Source organism: Pholcus phalangioides, unplaced genomic scaffold (genome assembly GCF_987345545.1).
Source record: "Pholcus phalangioides strain wild (caught in Gottingen) unplaced genomic scaffold, Ppha-v1.0 ptg000001l_1, whole genome shotgun sequence".
Classification (NCBI taxonomy): Eukaryota; Metazoa; Arthropoda; class Arachnida; order Araneae; family Pholcidae; genus Pholcus; species Pholcus phalangioides.
The window spans coordinates 30,197,454-30,218,178 of NW_028301594.1; the positions used below are offsets into that span (position 1 = coordinate 30,197,454).

The 20,725-nt window shown below is 34.0% G+C and overlaps 1 protein-coding gene across 2 annotated transcripts; it reads right to left on the reverse strand.

The window, feature by feature from the left end:
- Nucleotides 1-852: 852 nt before the first annotated feature.
- On the reverse strand, nt 853-16,351 carry LOC149090344 (protein BANP-like). Of its 2 annotated transcripts, none has more exons than XM_089234306.1 (11): nt 16,219-16,351; nt 14,142-14,200; nt 13,733-14,010; nt 11,478-11,644; nt 11,124-11,164; nt 10,014-10,055; nt 6,874-6,949; nt 6,018-6,181; nt 5,126-5,261; nt 3,188-3,392; nt 853-1,284 (listed from the first exon to the last, which is right to left on the reverse strand). In XM_089234306.1, the coding sequence occupies exons 2-11, from the start codon at nt 14,197-14,199 to the stop codon at nt 1,228-1,230; spliced, it is 1,224 nt and encodes a 407-aa protein (XP_089090432.1). In that variant the 5' UTR covers nt 14,200; nt 16,219-16,351; the 3' UTR covers nt 853-1,227. The 2 variants fall into 2 exon arrangements, with proteins under 2 accessions (XP_089090432.1, XP_089090439.1); XM_089234313.1 differs by lacking the exon at nt 16,219-16,351 and adding an exon at nt 15,964-16,162 and having other exon boundaries at nt 857-1,284.
- Nucleotides 16,352-20,725: the final 4,374 nt, after the last annotated feature.

Here is a 20,725-nt window from a genome sequence, read left to right on the forward strand (position 1 = left end):
ACTATACACAAAACATCCCCACTCCCACTTCATTCCTAAGCATAAAACTTCAATCTATGAATCAATGTCTGAACATGTCTAGCCCAACCGAAAATTTTATTTTTGTTTTTTGGCCCACTCTCTCTCCTAAAAAAAGTTTGCCCATTACTGGTTTAGTAGATACATTCAAATCCCGTTAAACTCCAAGAGACTGGAGAAATCACTTCCGCTATTATGAAATTTCGTTGTAAAGGAATTACAGATTTTTGCATTGCTCCTATGTAAACTGATCTGGGGATTAGAAAAGTGTTAATTGAAATGAGATTTTTTTGCTATAACTGTATTTGTTAAAACGGGATTTGATTGTATTATGAAAAAGACAGTCACAAAATAGCTCTGGAAGAAGAAAACTGCAACATCTATTTTAAGAATGCAATTTTTTTGCTCACCAAAATTTAATACCTGTGTAATGAAGGACAAATAGGGGTTGTTACCTCTTCCAAACAGAAACAAAGAAAACAGGGTACAAACACTCAATGCTGATTCTTATGATGTCATCTGTTGTAAAAATTGGGAAAAGTGATGTTAAAAATTATATGCGTGCAAGCGTCCTCCTTTCTCAGTTTTCAAACCTTGTAACCCTATTTTTTAACATTATTGGTTTTATATGTATAAAGCTCACGATTTTTTTTTCATATTACGCACTATTTTAAAACTCGTGATCAGCTTGTCATACATAAGAAAGAAGTTAAAAATTCTGAGCATACAAAAATCTGTTGTGAAAGAAATTAACTTTCATTTTCTTTTCTGAAGTTTCTGAACACTTTTTGTGAAGAAAAACATTTCTACAGAATAAAAACCCGGAGTCGTTTTTTTAATAATCATTGTATACTAATTTTTATGCAAGATATACGCGCAGTTTCCACACGATTGTACAAAAAATCTCACTCCATACATTCGTTAAACGGTGACAAATTTCGTAAAACAAGACATAAGGAAGCAAAAGCAAAAGGGTTTTTTTTTGGAAGCAACAAAATTTTATGTAAAAAAATAATTCGATAAACCATCTATATGTATCTGCTCAATATATACGTATACACACACACACACACACAAACAGGGATGGACAACAAACTTTTTTCAGGAAAGACCCAACAGTCAAAATGACTACCACACAGAAATTATATGTACACATAACAGCTGGATAAATAATACTCAAAATTCCTTATCACTATCGTCTCATGAACTTCACTGCTCCAAAGTGGCACGGATCACATGAATATCACCTTGATCTGTATGTATAATCTAAAAATAATCATATGAAACATATTAATATTTATGTTATGATAAATGTAATATAAATCAGTTACTAAGCATAGTAACAGGTTATTATGCATACTTACCAATAATCTCTGTAAATTTGATAAATTTATCACTTTTTACCAGAGACTATGCATAATACCCAAGCGTCATTGATAAATTTAATAAATACTGAAAACATCACTTTTACTGGCAATAATGAATAATAATCAAGTGTCATTGGTGAATTTCATAAACATGGAAAAAGAATTCCAAAATGGGTTTCTATTATTTGTGATGAATATAGTCGGACCCTGATATAATGACACAATACATGTATGAATTATCATGTATAGTATATCTCATATAATACAATTTATCATGTTTACCAATGCTGTGATGCTTCACTGTTATGTATAATTGCCATTAAAAGTGATAATTTTTTTAATACTTATTAAATTTACCAAAGGCATGACACTTGATTACCATGCATAATTGCCAGTGAAAGTGATTAATTTAGAGAAATCTTAACACATTTGCGAACAGCGCTTGGGTATTATCATGCATTGTTGGTAAATGTGTTAGATTTAGGGAAATTTTATCTGACTTACAGAAATGCTCGCTGATTATGTATAATAGCCAGATTTACCACATTTACTGTAACATATACAACACATTAATGACAATTAAATTGATCGGTCCACTAATTCGACTTTAATCAATTGAAACACCAAAAATTTATTCTTTTTTTAAAGAGGCCCTTTGAGTACACCTTGTATAAGGTGTTTTTTTTTGGAAATCACATCAATATTTTCCAACTAGCTATGGCGTGATCAGGGCTATCTTAAGAGCATCCTGGCTGAGAGATTTTTCTGAGTCCCCCCCTACCACCTGGCAAGACATTTTTATTTTAGCTATTTTAGCCAAATCTAATTTTCACAAGGACATGCCCGGCTGGTTTTTTACATTAAGACACTAATGACTGGCCGTGATGATAAATTTTCAACCAAATGGAAGACTGTGAGAGAAAATGCTTCGTCAGACTTTAAACCAGTCTGTGATCAAACTAACTAATTGTTCGTCATGAAGAGTGCCGCGATGCAACATTAAGGAGGTATTAAGCATAAAAGCTTGCTAGCCAGGCCCACAACAGTGCATGATGATAGAGCAAATACCAAAGTGTGTAGAGAGCTACTGTGTGTTTGAAACTACTCATGACAATTCTGAAATTATTTGCAATAATTCTGAAATGATTTCTTTCAGTACTTCTGCAACAATTTTTTCATTAATTATAAATTTTCATCAATTATGAAACTATTTTTTTCAATAATTCTAAAATTCTTTCATTAAGGTGTGTTTTAACATTTCCGGAAATTCTGTAATTACGTATACCTTTTGGATGTCAAATTCAGTGTCTCGACATGTGTAGCTTACATGAAATCAATTAGTCCCAAAAACTGTTTTGGCCCATGATTTCCCGTGAATTTGTTATGACAACCCTCTTAATGTTCAGAATGCACATCATTACTATTGAATCTGGAAAGTATCAACAACTATCTCACAGTTCTAAATACAGCAGTATAGATTTCAGTGGTCCAAAGCTTTCTTTAACAATTTTTTTCTTTTTTCGGAATTTAATCGTTTTCCTATGTACAGTAGCTATTTTGTAAAAATGGTCAGCAGACAACAGCAAAAGAAGCTCAGAGGCCATATTTGTTTCGCGGACCAAGGGTCGAAGACCCCTGTAATAGGTAATAGTTCTAGTACATGAAACTTAATCCATTGAAACTATTTTGGAAAGATCACTTCCAACCTCTTACCATTTACTGTAGTTTCGATTTGAATACTTGAATATAGGTAATGCTTGGATATCTAACATTTTGGATGAAATGCATACGTGCATACTTACATCAGGTACTTCAACTTTTATGCTGTCTACTTGATCTAAGATACTGTCGTGTGTACTCTGTTGCTGTGATTGCTTGTCAGAAATTGAAATGAAAGTCGCACTCGGCTGACTGCTGTTGAGCTCTGCCAAAAGTGCTGAAGCACTGCTTTCTGCACATTCCTCTCCGCTACTCACGCTAACACTATCTTGCAACTCCATAGTGGAACTGAAATGGAAATATAATAAATCAATTCAAGAACAATTTAATGAATTGTTTTTATTAAATTTTTTGGAAATTAATGGATGACAATTATTATCATTACTAAGACCTCACAGATCAAGAGATTATTCTGGATATTATGCCAAGGTGAATTTGGGAAAGAAAAGTTTGTTTTCCTCAACCAAGGAATCAAACTCAGCGTTTTCTGCAAACGGGAAGCAAACTGACCATTATATCTGAGACATGATCTTTCTTCCCATAAAACGCACACAGTAGCAGGATTTGATGAATAGAGACACTGCAGCCACTCTTAAGGCAGCGATAGGTCTCCAGGTGATGGTAGTAGAGATGGATGATTTTTTTTCTCAGCCCATGATATATGGCTGAAATTAATAGTGGACTGTAATGTCTCTACTTGCTTCTGTGTATGTTCCAAAATGGGAAAAAGGTCATCGTGTCTCTGTGATATAGTGGTCAGTGTGCTTGCCGGTTTGTAAGAGGTCCTGGGTTAAATTCCCAATGGGGAAAATAAACTTTTCTTTTCCAAGTTCACCTCAGCATAATATCCAGAAAAATTACTTGCTTTGATGTATCATTGGCCAAGAAAAAAATCATATTCATCTCTAATCCTCAGAGTTCAACACTTTGAATTCTATGATTACTGATAACAGAGATTATAATGGAAACAGGATAAAGAACAAGTTTCATCAATTATAAGATGTAGTGACGGTAAAATACACCTTCCTTCAACAGATATCGTCTTAGTTATGCAAAGTCAAGCATACAGAGAGGGGGAACTACTGTAGGCCCGTGTTAAGACACGGTTGTAAGTTTTTATAATGTGGATATGTTAATTAGTCTTTGATTACTTTGGATCTCCACAAGTAGCTCTATCCTCTCAAATTGTTTCCGACGCTTAAAAAAATGTATCAGTCACATCTCTGGTTATTTTCAGAAAAATAAAAAATTTAGAAATTTTCAGATCATATTTTTTCTAAATGCTCCTGGCTCCTATTTCACTACATTTTTGTAGAACTTGCTATTTATATCCAACTAGATATTGAACATTGTCTTCGTATGTGTCATATAGAAGTTATTTGAATTTGAAGTTTGACTTATTTTTTGTTGAAAATCATGTTGATTTATATGACGTATTCATGTTTTATATATATAACACCATTGGTGCATTTTAAAAGTGAAACTTTTCTAATAATGCTGAATTCATTATAAATCCCCTTATGACCAAGATCCCCATGTCTAACAAAAATCTACTTGAAGAAGGCATAAGATATTGTTAAAAACTGCTTGATCTATTCAGCAAATAAATATCTGTCTTCACTTTTCTGTAAAAACAGCTGAATACAAAACTTGGCTTAAATTGTTTCTCTGTAATATGCATACAGAACCAGTATGAAAAAGGCAAGTCAAAGAATGTATATTGTGTGTGAAGTGCTGCTAGTTGGCTAAAACTAAAATTTTTGTAGATTCGTATTTTCCAACAGACTGATATCTTCATAAAATACACATATACAGACAAAATACTCAATCATGAATCGCATCAATAACTTTTCATGAAAAATGTTACTCTTGATAGTTTGACCATAGTAAAAAAGTAGGCAAAAACTGGAATTGATTAAACGATGTATCAATCAGCATAATTCAATATGAAGAGTCTAAGCTGCACAGAAAATGTTAGAAACAATTGCTCAACATTACACAACACAAGCATTTGAACTTACTTCTCTCGGAAGCCTTTGACAGTTAATGGCATCCCCCTTTGTTTTCTTCTAAAAGCAGTCCGGCATTTGGAATCTATATTCAGCTTGATCCTGTGCCATTGCTGCTCTGTGATACCAAACATGTGGGTGAGATGACCTATCATAGAAATGCCGTAATTATATAGAGACACTATACAATCAACACTTCAAAGTACTTTGATATTGATTTGAGTTACAGACATTTGACTAAATGACAGACAAATGTCATTTATAACACATAATGCACATACAGAAAATAAATCCAACCATTTAAGATCATTTTAGAGAGATAAATTACCACATTTAGTTGAAAAATTTTTTTTACTCCCATAAAAAAATTGTATATTACAAAATTAAATTTATAGCTATCTATTCATGCTACTAAAGCCTGCTACCTATTTTTGATGTTGAATATAAATAGAGCTTCAGAAGCAATACAAGTTTCACCAGTGGTCATTCACTTCACTAGTTTTTATTTCATTTTTTTCAGGACAAGAGTAATCAGTTGCAAATAAATAGACTCATATTTATTTGAATCTAGCAGGCCCCAACAAGCACCTAAATGAATAGGTGCTTGATTTAAAGTGGAAAAAGTGAATGAGTAAATTAGCAGCTGTAATGAATTCTTATTGCACATTCAAATGGTTCAATAAGAATGCACATTATTCAAGTGCCACTTAAATCCTCAAAATCCTTAAAGACATGATTTTTGAATTTGATTTGCCCAAGTATTTTGGACACAAGTCTTAAAACAATATAGCATTAATAAATAATTATAAAAACTAGAATTAAAAATTACTTTTTCAAATCTAATTTGACAGTAATTTCATGTAAAAGATTTTAATGAAAAAATAAAATAAACAACAATACTAACATCGTATGCCAAAAATCCTTAGGGGATCCAACTGCAGCTTTCCATGTTTGCCTGCCCCAGATATATTTGAACATGCCTGAGTTTCTCTGTCGAAAAGGTAGTCAAGTAGAGTCAGAGCCATCTTTTCAGGAGTAGTACAGGAGTGATTGATGGAAAGCAATGTCCTGATATAGGAAAATGATTAAGTCAACAAGTGTAATAAAGCAGAAAATTTAATTGCCCAGTGCATATAGTGGATTTAATTTCATTACTAATCTTTTATCAAAACATGTGACAAGGAAAGGGTCCCAAGGTGATGTCTGCAAAAAGTTTTGAAAAACTGCCACTGATTCTACTGATTTAAAGATGAACAAAAATATATAAAAATTAGGTAGAATTATGGGCAATTCAAAAAAAAAAAAAAAAAAAAATTAAAAATTAATATTTTGGCAGCCAAAAATGAATTTAAAAACCAACAGCAATCCTAGAGTGTTAAAGCGATGTCATTCAAACAACACATGATCAGGTACAGCACAGACAAAGAGAAAAGAAAAATAGAGCTAGGATGTGTGAAAGTGAAAAGTTTTTTATAGATATCACCAAGAAGCGCAAGAGACAATGAGTTTTTGAGGCCATGAACTCTGTTGTCATTTTTAATAATTTTTAAATAATTGCACTCTGGCAGAATTTTTCTAAGTCTCTGGGTGAGATGAATGTACTTAAATTTCCTCATAATTTTATGAGGATGACATGTTGGGATCTTTTTCTTGTGAGATAAACAGGTAGAAAAAAAAGGTAAACTGTGGGTAAAATTTACGCCATGTGAGATATTTGAAGTAAGGTCTAACAGAAAATAAGAAAAAAACTTTTCACTTACTTTGGAGTAATATCACATCTAACCCTACAATTGGGATTGTCTGGGTTTCCAAGCCATGATCCATCGGGATATGCATCTACGAAAGTGTAACATAGGGAAAACAACTTTAATTTTTTTTTATTTCACAAATACAAACATGTAATACACAAATCCAGACATGTGTTGCACAAATACAAGCATGCAGTACACAAATCTGTAGACATGTTACATAAATACAAACATAATACACACCAAAAAAATAGATGTACACATATTATTTGTTTATTTAAATTGAGTTACAGTTAAGACAATTAAATTGGGACAGAACAGGCCATGCTGGGAAGGGGAGGGGTAAATTAAAATTTTCAAATAATTTTAATATTATTTTAATTTTACAATACATTCACCAATTAAAACTTCAAATCATGCAGAATCTAGTATCACTGCAATCAGTCTTCTATTTGAGAAAGTATCTCTGCAACGAGCAGCCAGACCTACAACATGGCACTTATTCAACATGAAAATTAAAGCATTTGAAATTTCACTTCAAAATATGAAAGACAGATGGCAGCAGTAACCAAAAAAACACACACACTCACACACTTGTGTACCGATAAGGAAAATTCCACAGAAGAATGTGTACAAGGTGCATGTACATAGTTAAGTAATAGTATCATTAAAATCAAATGTACAACAGACAATACACACAACTTGAACATCCTTTGCTATGTAGCTACATAATGAAGTTTTTCCAGCAACATAAATTGTGATGAGTCATTATTATTCATTATCTCCATGCTCATTGGCAAAAGAATTTCTGACTTTGGCCTTTTTCCCTCATCACTGAGGATAACAAGTATCACCAAAGAATTGAACAGCTGTTAACAGAGCTCCAAATAAATGGGAGTCAAATAATAGAGATTTTACTATTAGAATAATACAGTGGAACCTCCCGTAATGGACACTCACCATTTGCGGACACTTTTTTAACTGACAGGCCTCAATGTATTTTACTAATCTGTCAATAGACACTTGTCATTGACAGACAAAATTTTCGGCCTGTATGGTCGTTCATTACCTTGAGAGATTGCACTATACAGTGATACCCTAGCCTAACTTATGTCATCAGTAATATGTTTCAAGACTGATGACAAGTCAGAAAAGATGATGATGATTCAAGTCAGAAAAGACCTAAGTTGAGGTAAACTTTTCCAATGGTAATGCCAGGGCTTGGCAAATCCCAAGTGCCAGGTCACCACGGTGGCTAAAAAATTGGGATTGATGCCTAATATTTTCTACACACAATGTGGTTGCTAAATCGAAGTCAGGACAAAACGAAACTTTTAGAATTCGTTTCAACGTATCTATTAACATAGAAGGGGGTTGCTGTGTCCTGGAAAACTTGAAAGAAATATAATTTTTCAACTGTCTTTTGTCTGAGAAAAACAAACAAACAAACAAAAAAAATATTTTTTCATCTATTAAAAAAAATTTCTGACCCTCCTTCCTCCCCAGGCAGATTCTGCATTGTCCTTGAGCAAAATATAATTTAATGTCAGTCTTTCCATGCAAAATAGGAAAATCACATCTACATACTGTACATAAATGTTTCTTGTTGTGGATCAATGAACTCTTAAAAGCAGTTTTATATTTTCTTTCCGACGACATATTTAATCAGAGGAAACAATTAAAAACCTCAAAATACAAAGCTACTGATGAAAAAACTTATTGTGTTTACGGCATGGCTGTTAATGGAATACAATAATGATTATACAGGAATTTTGGCAACCAAGGTCATACCCCTGATAAATGATTGCCGATAAACGCTACGTAAACAAAGTCACATCTTTGCCAGTTGCTTAAATGCAATCACCAACACTTTTTTTATGGCCATGGCTGCCCTCTACGGGTGTTTTTCCCAACGATGATGGTAGTCATTGACGGCACGACAATATGCAAGCTTGCAGAAAATCTAATTTTCCGTCAAAATCCAGAAAAATTTTAACATTTGGAGAGCAGGAGGAAGGGTTAAAAATCCGGAGTCTTCCGCCTAAATCTGGAGAGTTGGCAGGTCTGTGCATCTAATTAGGAAAAAAAATTGGGGTAGGTTGTGTCATAGACATGGTCAAGTTTTGACGTGAATGAGTTTTTTGTGCCTTGAACTCCGTGGTAGGTACTGGCATAATTAAATTATATCACTACCATCGGCTTTGTGTTTGGAATAGCTAACACACAATACCAATTTTGTCTATTTTCATTGTGAACTACTCAAGATATAGTGGGAAAACAATTTTTTATGAATCAGGGCAGCGAGCCTGGTGCTCAGTTGGAAAGAGAGATTAAAACCAGAGTGGATTTGTCATTTGTCTTTGCAATGTGCATCTGATACCATTATTTTACTTGCATTGCATATTTTTTATTTAGCGAAAAACTTTTGTTATGAATCAGGGCAGTGGGTCTGGAGCCCAGACGGGAAGATATATTAAAAAAGGAACATCATTGAATACACCTTAACAGTGCGCATCTGATGATAGCATTGCTTTTGCCTTGTCTTGGGCACTTCCTGAGATATGAGCGTTTAAAGAATTTTGTTCAGCAACTTTTTGCGAATGCTCCCAGTATCATCAGATGATGTGCCAGAGTGGCATGGTGGTAAGATGCTCGTCTACCATTGTGAAGGTTATTGTCAGGGTCCCGGGTTCGAACCCAAGGGAGGAAATAGATAAGTTATTTTTCCTAATGAACTTGAGGCGACCACCGATAGACAGCGCCTTCATTTTCAACCCATCTCACTAATGGCAGTAAATTGCAATATAGCGATATGACCAGAGTTGGTGTTTGGTGAAGTAGTAGTATCATCAGATGATTTAACAGTCGTATTCATGCTAAAATCATTTTTAGGATGAAACGTCAAAGTAGAAGGATGTAAGTCAGGGGCATTAGTATAACCAAGTTTCTTTTTACACATGCACCTATTATTCCAATATAAATATGAACACAAAACTTTTCCAAATACAAGAATTTATTATTCACTAAAAACTATTCACATAATTCAATAAGAAATAAAACTTTCTGCAGTTTATCAACATGAAGAATAAATGTTATTTAATTGAATTCACATAAATAATATTTTTAATTTAAAGAATAATAAACAATCATACCTTCACAATTCAGGAAATTTAAGCGTGAATAAGATTTGTCATCTGAAAAGTAAATGAAAGTTACTACAGGTGAGAAAATATTATAAAAGGAAGCTGTACAAACACAAAACTATACAAACTCAGTACAGTTTTATGTTTGATTTGATGGTATTATTTTGTTTTATAAATATAACTCCATGTTTCTAATGTATTAAAACATACTAAGTATTGGCAAATCTTAATAAGCAGTCCTGGTCAAATTTTCCATGAAGAATAATATAACAGTATATTGTCATGATTTCCTGTGGTAAAGCCAAATTTTACATAGCTGAAATTCTTTTTTGTTCTGGCTGAGTATTGTAATTTTGGTACTAGTAGATATCCAAAATTGCTCCATCTTAATGCACTAAATAAATTTACTTTTGCTAATGAATTTGAGTGCGACACTGAAGTATCAAACATCATGATCACATTTATCAAGGAAATTTGCATTATTTTTGTCAAATTTTGCCAGACATATTTTTGGACGTTTATAAGTCAAGTGTAGAAGTAGTATATTTGTTTCAAAACCAAAATTAGCATCACTTATGAAATAAAATTAATATTTCATTACAACATTTTATAAAGCAATCTTGAGCACAAAAATTTTTTTCCATTGGGACCATTCAAGTATTACGTAAGTAAATTTTTAGCCATTTTTGACCCCCTCCCACCCCTTGTCAGCAAAATTTCGTCATCAGCTCTGCCCCTCTGAGTCCTAACTCATATTTTCATAAAGGGTGGTTAATGACGTAAGTATTATCCGAAGCCCCCCCCTCCCCCCCCCCTTGTCATCAAAAGTCAGCAAATCAGAACCCCCCCCCCCCCATCGATCGATGATGACATAATACTTGAACGGCCCCATTCCCACAATTTCAAGTATTTATCCTACTTAATTATAATGCAAAATGATTTATTTCCTTAGGCTTCATGACAGACATACAGAAAACTAGCTATTACGTAGAAATACTGATTTTAAATGATTGATGATGCTATAAAAAAAAGTTCCCATAATCACTTATAAAATAATTTCAAAACAAAAAAGCATAAAAAGTGAAATTAAGTTAAAAATTTAATAACATGATTATTTACTTCCGGTTTCAACAGGCACACCAAGCACAATTTGCTTTGATCTGCAACAAAACAAAAATAGGTAAAAAAAATGAAACAATATTGAAAGTCACTTTCATATTTTTACATCTGGAAAATTCAGATTTCAATGAACTCGCAATTCTAAACTCTGAGACTATAGATAATTAGTTTTGGCTCCCCATAACTCATTTTGAATATGTTCATTTTCATTGAAGCCTGCTAATAATTATAAACATATAAACCATGATTTATGTGATTACGTTTTTGATATTTTATAGATATTTAATAAGTCACCGAAAACCACAAATGCATAATTATTTACATACATAAAAGATAGAAGAAATACGTGAATACCTTCCTTTTCTTGGCACATCATAACCCAATTCCATTCTAGTAGCTTTGAGCAGAGCATTATCAATTTTTTCTTCTAGTTTTTGACATTTTGAACCTATTTTCTGGACTTTCTTTTCAATGGCATCTAGTCTTGTCAGCACAGTTTGTTGCACTGACAAAAGCATCTCCTAGAAATGAACATAGGTTTTAAATGAATATACAATTGCATATCAACTATTCACTAAATAGTTTTCATAGAAGAAATTAAAAGCAGCATATATAGGTGATATATGAGTAATCACTTGCGTATTGATAATAATACATACAAAGAATGAATAACATAGATACTACTAAACTGTAACTAAAATTATTTTCAAATGCATTCCCATAGCTACCAACTTTGGAGAATGAAAATTTGGGAGGTTTTCGCATGGATCCAAATTCCATACAAAAATAAATGTAAAAGAGATCTTTTAAAACATTTTAGGGATTTTTCATTAGTAAAAGGGAAATTTTAAGGATATTTTTGCATTGCAAAAACTGTGACACCATGCAAGCCATCACTAATCATTTGGTTGAATTACCTCTCGAAATCAAATCTTGCAAACCAAAAAATCTCAGTTGGGCTCGAAACGAGAAATATAGATAAAGCAGATTCAAGTGACCGTGCCAATTTTGGATTTTGAAAGGCCAGATTGACGCTTGCTGATTGGCAAATTTTGTGTTTTCTCCCAAAAAGATGAATTTTTTATTTTTTTGTGATTTGACAAAATGGTGACAATTTACACAACATTTATGAACCAACAGTTTTTTTTCAGGTAAATTCTTGGGGAATAATTTTTTCCTTAAATGTACGAATTTTTTATAATCACAGGTGAAATTCGGGAGATAAAAGAATTTTTTGGTAGTCCGAGAGATACAGTAAAAATTTGGGAGCCTCCCGGAAAATCCAGGAGACTCGGCAGCTATACATACATTTCAAAACAAATTCTGGATACAATGCAGCACAAAAAAATTTAATATTATGAAATTTATATATTTGAAATTTAAATCATTTTTCAAAGACTTCATAACAGGTTATTCACATTTAATTTTTTATCTCAAAATTATAGGCCTAATCAAAACATACTTATGAGAGTAAGCTTTTGTTTCTTTCACAACAAGGGTGAACAATAAATTAAAATTTATAACCATTGAACTTTGATATTTCAAAAAGTGTCACAGGAAATTATTAATTTGAGACATCAAAAATCTGAGTCACAGACTATAGATAATAAAATTAAGCAGAATATGCCCAAAATCTACGGCATATATCGCAGAACAATTAGAGATACTGCACATCAATCTGGAATAATTTTACGGAAAAAGTGCAGGAAACACCATTATGGAGATTTATACTACTACCGAACCACACATTCACCTTGTCCATATTTCTCTGAGAAACTTTTAATGAAGTGGTACATGCTGGAATGTCAGTGTGCATGTGTAGTGAATCTAATGTGAAGTTTGTTTCTGTGTAAAGCTTATGTGCAGTGCTGCCATCTTTTTTTCTAACTATGAGTAAAATGTAATGATTGAACAATTGTATTGTCGCTCTTTGTGGAGAGACTTTCTAATGGGGAGATTGGCTCGCATTTGAGCCTCAAAGTTGGGAAGCATGGAGATTTTTACTTAAGAAATCACCATCGGCTCAAAATGGAACATATGGTCAAAGCAAACACAAGTTATCTCACCAAAATTGGTGATGGATGATTGCAATTTTGCATGTCACAAAGCCGAATTGATGCTAGTTGTTTTTGTCTTTGCCTCTGAAAATGTAATTACATACTTTTTTGTTATTTGACACAATGGTGACAATTTACATTACGCTTGTGACATCATTTCGGGGATTAAAAATGAAAGCATCAGTCTTTTTCTATGTAAATTCTTTGGGAATAATTTTTTCCTATAAGTAGGTTTATTTACAGACATGGTGGAAATTTGGGAGATATAATAATTTTTTGGCAGTTCGGGCGATAGAGTAGAACTTCGGGAGTCTGATGGGAAAATCTGGTTGACTTGGCAGCTATGATATTTGTCCATTCTGTACTTTGTCAAAGTGATAACAATACCCAAAGGACAACATTATTCATGATTGTAATAAGCTGCGTCTTTTGTACCTGCATATGCAGCATTACAGTGAGGTGCTGTGTTACTTTGAGGTTAATGGCTACTTTATTATTGTCTATACAATAATTCTCAGAATTCAGATATTTGAAATACTGCAATACTTATACCTTAAATTTCTCTTCTGGATCTTGCTTCTGTCGTTTTGGCGGTGGTTCGAGTAGCTTGACAACATTTTGTTTTCCATTTTCAACCGGAAGCAATTTTCCTCCAAGAGACGATGAGGTTATGATGAAACTATTCTCAAGATTGATGAAAGGATGGAGAGTTGACAGACTAGAAACATCTTTCGCAGCATCAACTACTGGATCTATACTATCATTGTTTATGATGAGTAGCTCAGTAGACACCGGAACATGCAGTACACTACTCGCTATCTCGTCTTTGTCTGCCGCACAAAATATAACAATTAAATACACTAAAACATTAAGAAAAGAAATAATGCACTGCATGCTTAAAATTTTGAATTATCCAAGGGCATAATACTATTGTAGAAAGAGGATTTAAACATATACATACCATTGATTAGCTTTTCCAATGGGTTCTCTTTATGCGATTCATTGAAGATCTCATTCATCCTGAAAATTAGTAATAAAAAGTATTTAAGTAAAAGACTTAAAATAAGATTATATTCAGTAAGTAACGATTGCAAAAAACTTTGTAAGAAACTTTGATTGCAAAGTCATCAAATACAGAAAATTCTCATTATCATCAATAAAATTTATGAGGCAAATCGCGATACACAAATTACAGCTATTTGTGTGCTCTTACCATGATTCAGGGCTTTGCCAGAAATTAATTTTAGAGGTCCTGTGAGGTTGTATGTTTTTGTGAGGTCATTTATTTTTATGAAAATAGTCTCCAATTTTTGTGAAAAAGACCAATAATTTAGTGAGTGTCAAAACATTATAGTTGATTTTGCACAAAGGAAATAAATTTAAAATTTATGGTTCCATTAATTTGTATTTTGTAAGAGTCTGGTTTTCAGATTTGGCTACTTGTGAAGGATCCAGAAAACGGACCAAAATTTTGGCAGAACAGATATGATTCTATTATAATTTTTGAGAATTAACACTTGATTTTCACAAAAAAAAAAAAAAATTACACCTGTCTCTCAGACAAAGGCATTATCATTAATCAGCACTTTCCTGTTTTTTAATCCCTATTGGAAATTAGGGACATTTGATCAGTCTCTTTAAGGATGTGTCTATGTAGAGATGATTTTCAAGAGGTTTCTTAGTCGTTAGTAGGTTCTTGTTGGATGTGTATAGGATTAGGCTCACTCAGCCTGACCTCTGTTTGTGGTGGTTTTACTTTGCAAATTCGCTGTGCTCTTTCTCTCTCTATTTTTTCTTGTTGTCTCTCTCCTTTCCCACTGATTGTACAGTTCCAACTGCAGCCTTGGCTACACAAAATCAAAGAGACACAATGCTAGGTCCTGCCTGATTTATAGGCGGTGGCACCTTCCGAGTCTGGCATTTGTTTAGTGTGTGCTGCTCGGTTCACAATGAAATATTTTGTGACAGCCATACAAATGAATGGAAAATATAAACAAACCACTCAATGACTATGCAGAGTGCGCACATGTAGATACACATTGACATAAATCCTTTTCAATGCACTGTCTATGTATGAATATTTGTGACTTTTTGATAACAAATAACAATCTACAATTATTGCAATACCAAACAGAGGAAAAATTATAATAGTAGTAGTCTTTAGCGGAAGCAGATTTAAAGGCGGGTGTTATTTTCTTAAATAACGGTTAATATTTTCTTCTATGCCGGGACTTCAACTGACCTTAATCTGCTTCGGCTCTTTAGTTTATTTGTAACAAAAGTTTATGGAAAAAGATCAATCAGAATTATTGACTTTAGTACAAGCTACAATCTACTACTCTGGGTAAACGCAGTGCCTTTAAACATATGGGGATCACCAGGGACCCCATAATGAGATCTGTTACCATGATTTTTGAGATTACGTAAAATCGATAGACATATTTCCAGCCCAATAAAGGTCTCAAGTTCCAGGGGCTCCGGGACGATTCTTATCATTTTTGTTTATTTACTATGGGGGAGGGGCTCAAAGATCCCTGCCTAGGGACTAGACTGCATGATGTGGGGCATGAAAAGGGCCACAGAGCATCACTTTGCCCGGGGGCTCCCACGAAACTGAGACAGCCTCTGGTAAACAAAATGTGGGGAGAAAGAAGTACACAATTGTTTTTCTTTCAATTGCAAATTTTCAATTGCATCTTTAAAATGCAAATAGCTGCGCATATCAAATGAATGGTCATCTAATTAGATTAACAGAAAATAAAATGAACTTAAACACTAAGAACCTTTCATGATGTGGATATGGAAGAACTTCCCGGACGCGGGGTTGATATTATTAATATCGTGGATTTTAATTGACACGCGTCCCATTCCCCGGTTGACTGCACCAATAAAATGAATCCGTGGATGCATTTTCAATCCACGTAAACAATCCACGAAGTGATCGAAACCCGAACCGAAACAATGTCTAACGCGGATGTAAACAAACACTGCTTTTGGGAGAAATTTAAAAAAAAAAAAAAACCACGAAAATCACGTACCTTCACGAAATTTGCGATAATGGCGCCGTTTCTCGTCGGCTTCACGAGATTTGACCGACCGCTCTCTCCACAGATAACTCTACGGACTTCGCCTCGTGAACGATTTCGCTGCCTCCGATTCGATAATAAATCTGGTTTGATTGGTAATTTTAGCTGCCTGCAATAAGAATAAGTTACGTTTATTTTAATTGAATTAAATTTTTTTTTTCATCCGAAAAATGCAAATGAAACAAATTCGGAAAGAATTTAAATAAGGAAAAAATTGTAAAGAGTTAATTTAAAATATATTTCGTTATTTATAACAAAAAAACGAATTGATTTCGTTTTATCACGGAAAAGTTTCTTTTTCGCATTCAGTCGATATTGACGTTTTTTTCCCGATTTCTGCAAAACGAAGTTAGAAATTGCCCGGGGCTTCCGAGTTCAAACACATATTCGGTATTTAACCAAACTTTTCCTTTATTGAAGGGATCTTCTAATGCCAGATTTTTCTCGCAGCCCTTTCCCCCTCAAATCGAAATCGGGAAAGGAAAATATAACTTCTTGGAAGTGAAAAAATAACTTGTCCTAATTGACATGTCTTCACAAACAGAAACATATATTTGGTCTTAAGTAATGGAGAATTATTTTTGACTATATATACAAATATATTTAAGTTTAATTACAAAATTAAAAAAAAGTTTTTTTTGTTACTGGAATTTTAATGTTCTTTGTAATATTTAATTAATTTATTACTTTATGTTGCTGCTTCAACTGGAATTCAATTGATATACGTAATTGAAGTGTCAAAATAATAATAATAATAATAATAAAAAATAAAAAAAAAGTCGAAAGGTCTCTATTAAATGAAATGAATGAAACTCTGAAAGCAAAAATTATGCGTTGGTTTTTTTCCCCTCACATTTTTATTATATTTGCACTGAAATCAAATTTATAGAGTTGAAGCTTTCAACATATTTAGAAATGTTTGAAATTGCAATGTCAAGTGTACCGATTTCTACATGGACGAATTCAGCATTTGCCTAGAGCAGCGGTGCGCAAACCGGGAGTCGTGAACCCCTAATGGGTCCCGTCAATGAACTAGGGCGGTCACGAGAGATTCATCAAAATCAAAACTTCGCAATAAGAAATTCATTTTTATTTAAAAATATTTAAAAACTAAAGAATGCTTTTATTCAGCTGCGCCATGTATAATACAATGTAATTTTATTAAATGCTACTTGTACAGTGATCAACTCGGCCGCTGTGGTGGTCGAGTGGTTATAGTGCCGGACTCGTGATGCGAGGATCCGGGTTCGAACCCCACAGTGGTGGTCGGCTGAAGTTGGTTTTCTGTGGTTCCCAACTTCAAGGCGCAAATGCGAGCCGATCTCCCCGTTAAAAAGTCCCGCCACAGAGAGCAACAGTCCTACAACGGTAAATCATTCAACCATAACACTTCACTCATAGTTAGTAAAAACTGGGGGCAGATGACAGCACTACACATAACAAGCATTACACAGAAACAAACTTTATGTCAGGTTGCACTACACGTACACGCACATTCCCGCATGTACCGATTCATTGGGGGGTTCCGCGGGGGGGGGGGGTGCATGTGTGGTGTAGCAGTAGTAGGTAGGGGATCGGGGATCCATGATGTTCTTAAGTCAGCCACCTCGTTGGGCAATTTGCCTGTTGTGGCGTTGTATTTGTATTCGTAATATATCGGCTCCGTCATGCCAGAATCCCGAATGTACAATGTCTTTGCAAAAAAAGGGTGAAATATGATGTTCGAATTTTTAACTCTACCCACGTTACTTTATGGAAGTTGTTTTCCTAAAATGTTTTGTGACGTGTGTTTCAATAGGGATACACATCTGCGTTTCAGTCAGCAAAGCAAGGTATCAAATCAGCCGATAAAAAGAAAATTTGTACATTTGGGCTTCTGGCATGCGGTGGATGATATCAAGTTAGTATTTTTACCGGGTGACTAAGAGAGAATCACCCAATTTCTCAAAGTTGTATACTTCTTTAAAATTAAAAACACAGAATAGAATGAATATGTGAATATACGGGATGGGGAAGGAAATGTGTCGACGTTTTATGAATAATTTTTGTTAATGGTCAATTTTAAGTGTAGGATCATTTTAAAATCGGATGATTCTTTCTTAGTCACCCTGCATACGAAAACCAAGGACCATACACCTCGCTACACTTCTATCTTGCATTACTAAACCAGACATGCACCTCGTCCATATTCCCCCGCGGAACTTCTAACGAATTGGTACATGTTGGAATGTGTGTGTACGTATAGTGAACCTTCCATGAAGTTTTTTCTGTTTAATGCTCGTTATATGTCGTGCTACCATCTGCGATCAATTTTTTTAGATGAGTTTTTCTCAACTCATGGGGAGTGAAGTGTAGTGAATGAATAATTATACCGTCGCAGACCTGTTGCTCTCTGCGGCGAGACTTTTTAACGGAGAGATCGGCTCGCATTCGCGCCTCGATGTTGGGAACCACAGAAAACCAACTTCAGCGATCACCACTGCGGCGACGGTGGGGTTGCATAAGGGATACTAAATACTGTACATCAAAAAACAAAGTAAATATTTGTATGATATTGATGGAGATTGAATATCTTTGGAAGCCAATATCGGCTAACTTAAAATCGAACCTAATTAAAATGTTTTCGAAATCAGGAAAGTGTAACAGAGTGTTGAGAACATCAAACATTTTTTTTACTTAACAAAATTTAAATACATATTTTTTTATAATACAGAAATTTTAATGTTCTTTGTCTTTTTTTTATATTTATTTTTGCATCACTGATTTAATCGGAATTAAATTGATATATGTAGTTAAAACTTAAAAAAAATATCAAAAGGTTCAATTCTATTGCTTTCTGCTTTAATGAAATGAATGAAACCGAAAGCCGAAATTCTGTATTATATAACACTATTTATTATTATTATTTTTTACATCGTGATCCTCACGTATTCCCATGGGATCAGCATAATCCATCCAGGGACTTTGTTGATGTTAGTAGACATCCATGACCGAATCCAGTCCTGCATAGTGAGAGGCCACTCCCTAACCTCTCGACTGCTAAGGGGGGCAACTTTTTTGCTAAGGGGGCTGCTAAGGGGGGCAACTAAAATCATATTTATAGAGTTAAAACTTCTAACACATTTATGAATGTTTGAAATTCCAATAAATGAAAGCTATGAATTCGAAACCAATCAAAATGGAAGCCAAAATATGCCTCTTTTATTATACTATCTTGTTTCCATGAGATATTTTGAGTGAATGTCAACTGAGAATACACAACAGTTATCTACAGCGTACTGGTTTCACACACAGTATAGTGTGATTCAAAACTGCATCGTAAGAAAAAAATTTGCATTGCAAACTTCAAGGTAAAAAAAAAAAGAAAAAAGAAATTCAAACAAAACATTTAACGAAATAGCGAAATCACAGCCACACGTGCTCTGCAACAAACAAAGAGTTGTTGCCGTTAATTGGGAAATTTACCAGAAAATTCTAAATATAAAATAAAAAGAATATCATTGCCTTATGAGCAAAGGCAATTCTGAATTTCTGAATATCTTCGACTTGGCTGCAGTAATAAACCTTTAAAGAACCCTTTGCACGTATGCAAACCTGCGCATTTAAGGGCGTTCAACAAAGCACAGATCTTTACCAAGGAACGATACGGTTCTACTTTTGATAGACAAGGCATGCAGAAAGGGTTCCCTTGGCCACGGTCTCACGCTACCCCCCCCCCCCCCCTTCCCAGATTAATCCTGGGGTCGATTCCCTATGGCCCTTTGATAATAATTGCATTGATACTGTGGAGGGCAGAATCATTTTCAGCACTGGGCCAGGAAATACTTAAGCTCGAACTTACTAGTTAGGTTTTATTAAATATATTCATTTATACATGCTATGACGATTAGCATAGGTTCGCAGCGTTCAGCAGTTGTTTCAAGCAATTGCTATCGGTATGCGGTGGATTTTTTGTTTCTTGATGAATATAACGACAAATTTGTAGATGATAATAGCAAGCTATTTAGAAATTTGTATAATACATTGTTTAAGGGTAACCTTATTCAGTTTTTTTGTTGGACAAATGAGAAATAAACACACACACATCACGAATGATTAATTAATGAAAAACAAGTTCTTCCCAACGTATGACCTGTTTATATCAGCTCAAGCCACGCAATCGACCAACTGGTACCACAACAAAAAAATAAGATGACACGATGAAATGCATGCGGGTTGCCATTACTGAAAATGCTAGCGACAAACACCTCTAATTACTGTATTAGCATTTGTCCGATTTTCTTCTCTTATAATTTTTGAATAGAAAGAAAAGAAATGATTATCGTACCATTATGCAAATAAGCCATATCTTGAAGAAGCGTAACAGGTTTATCAGCGCTCTAGAAAAACAATTCAAATAATTTTGTCATGTTAACCAACTTTCGTGTACACATGAGTTTTCTCGTTTAAAAATTTTGAA

Excerpts from the sequence above, each read along its gene's own strand:
- LOC149090344 (XM_089234306.1), bottom strand. The coding sequence starts at position 14,199 with ATGAATGAGATCTTCAATGAATCGCATAAAGAGAACCCATTGGAAAAG. Across the intron at positions 11,645-13,732 it reads ATCCAGAAGAGAAATTTAAG|GAGATGCTTTTGTCAGTGCA; the intron begins GTATAAGTATTG and ends GTTCATTTCTAG. Across the intron at positions 3,393-5,125 it reads GTCAAAGGCTTCCGAGAGAA|TTCCACTATGGAGTTGCAAG; the intron begins GTAAGTTCAAAT and ends TTTCCATTTCAG.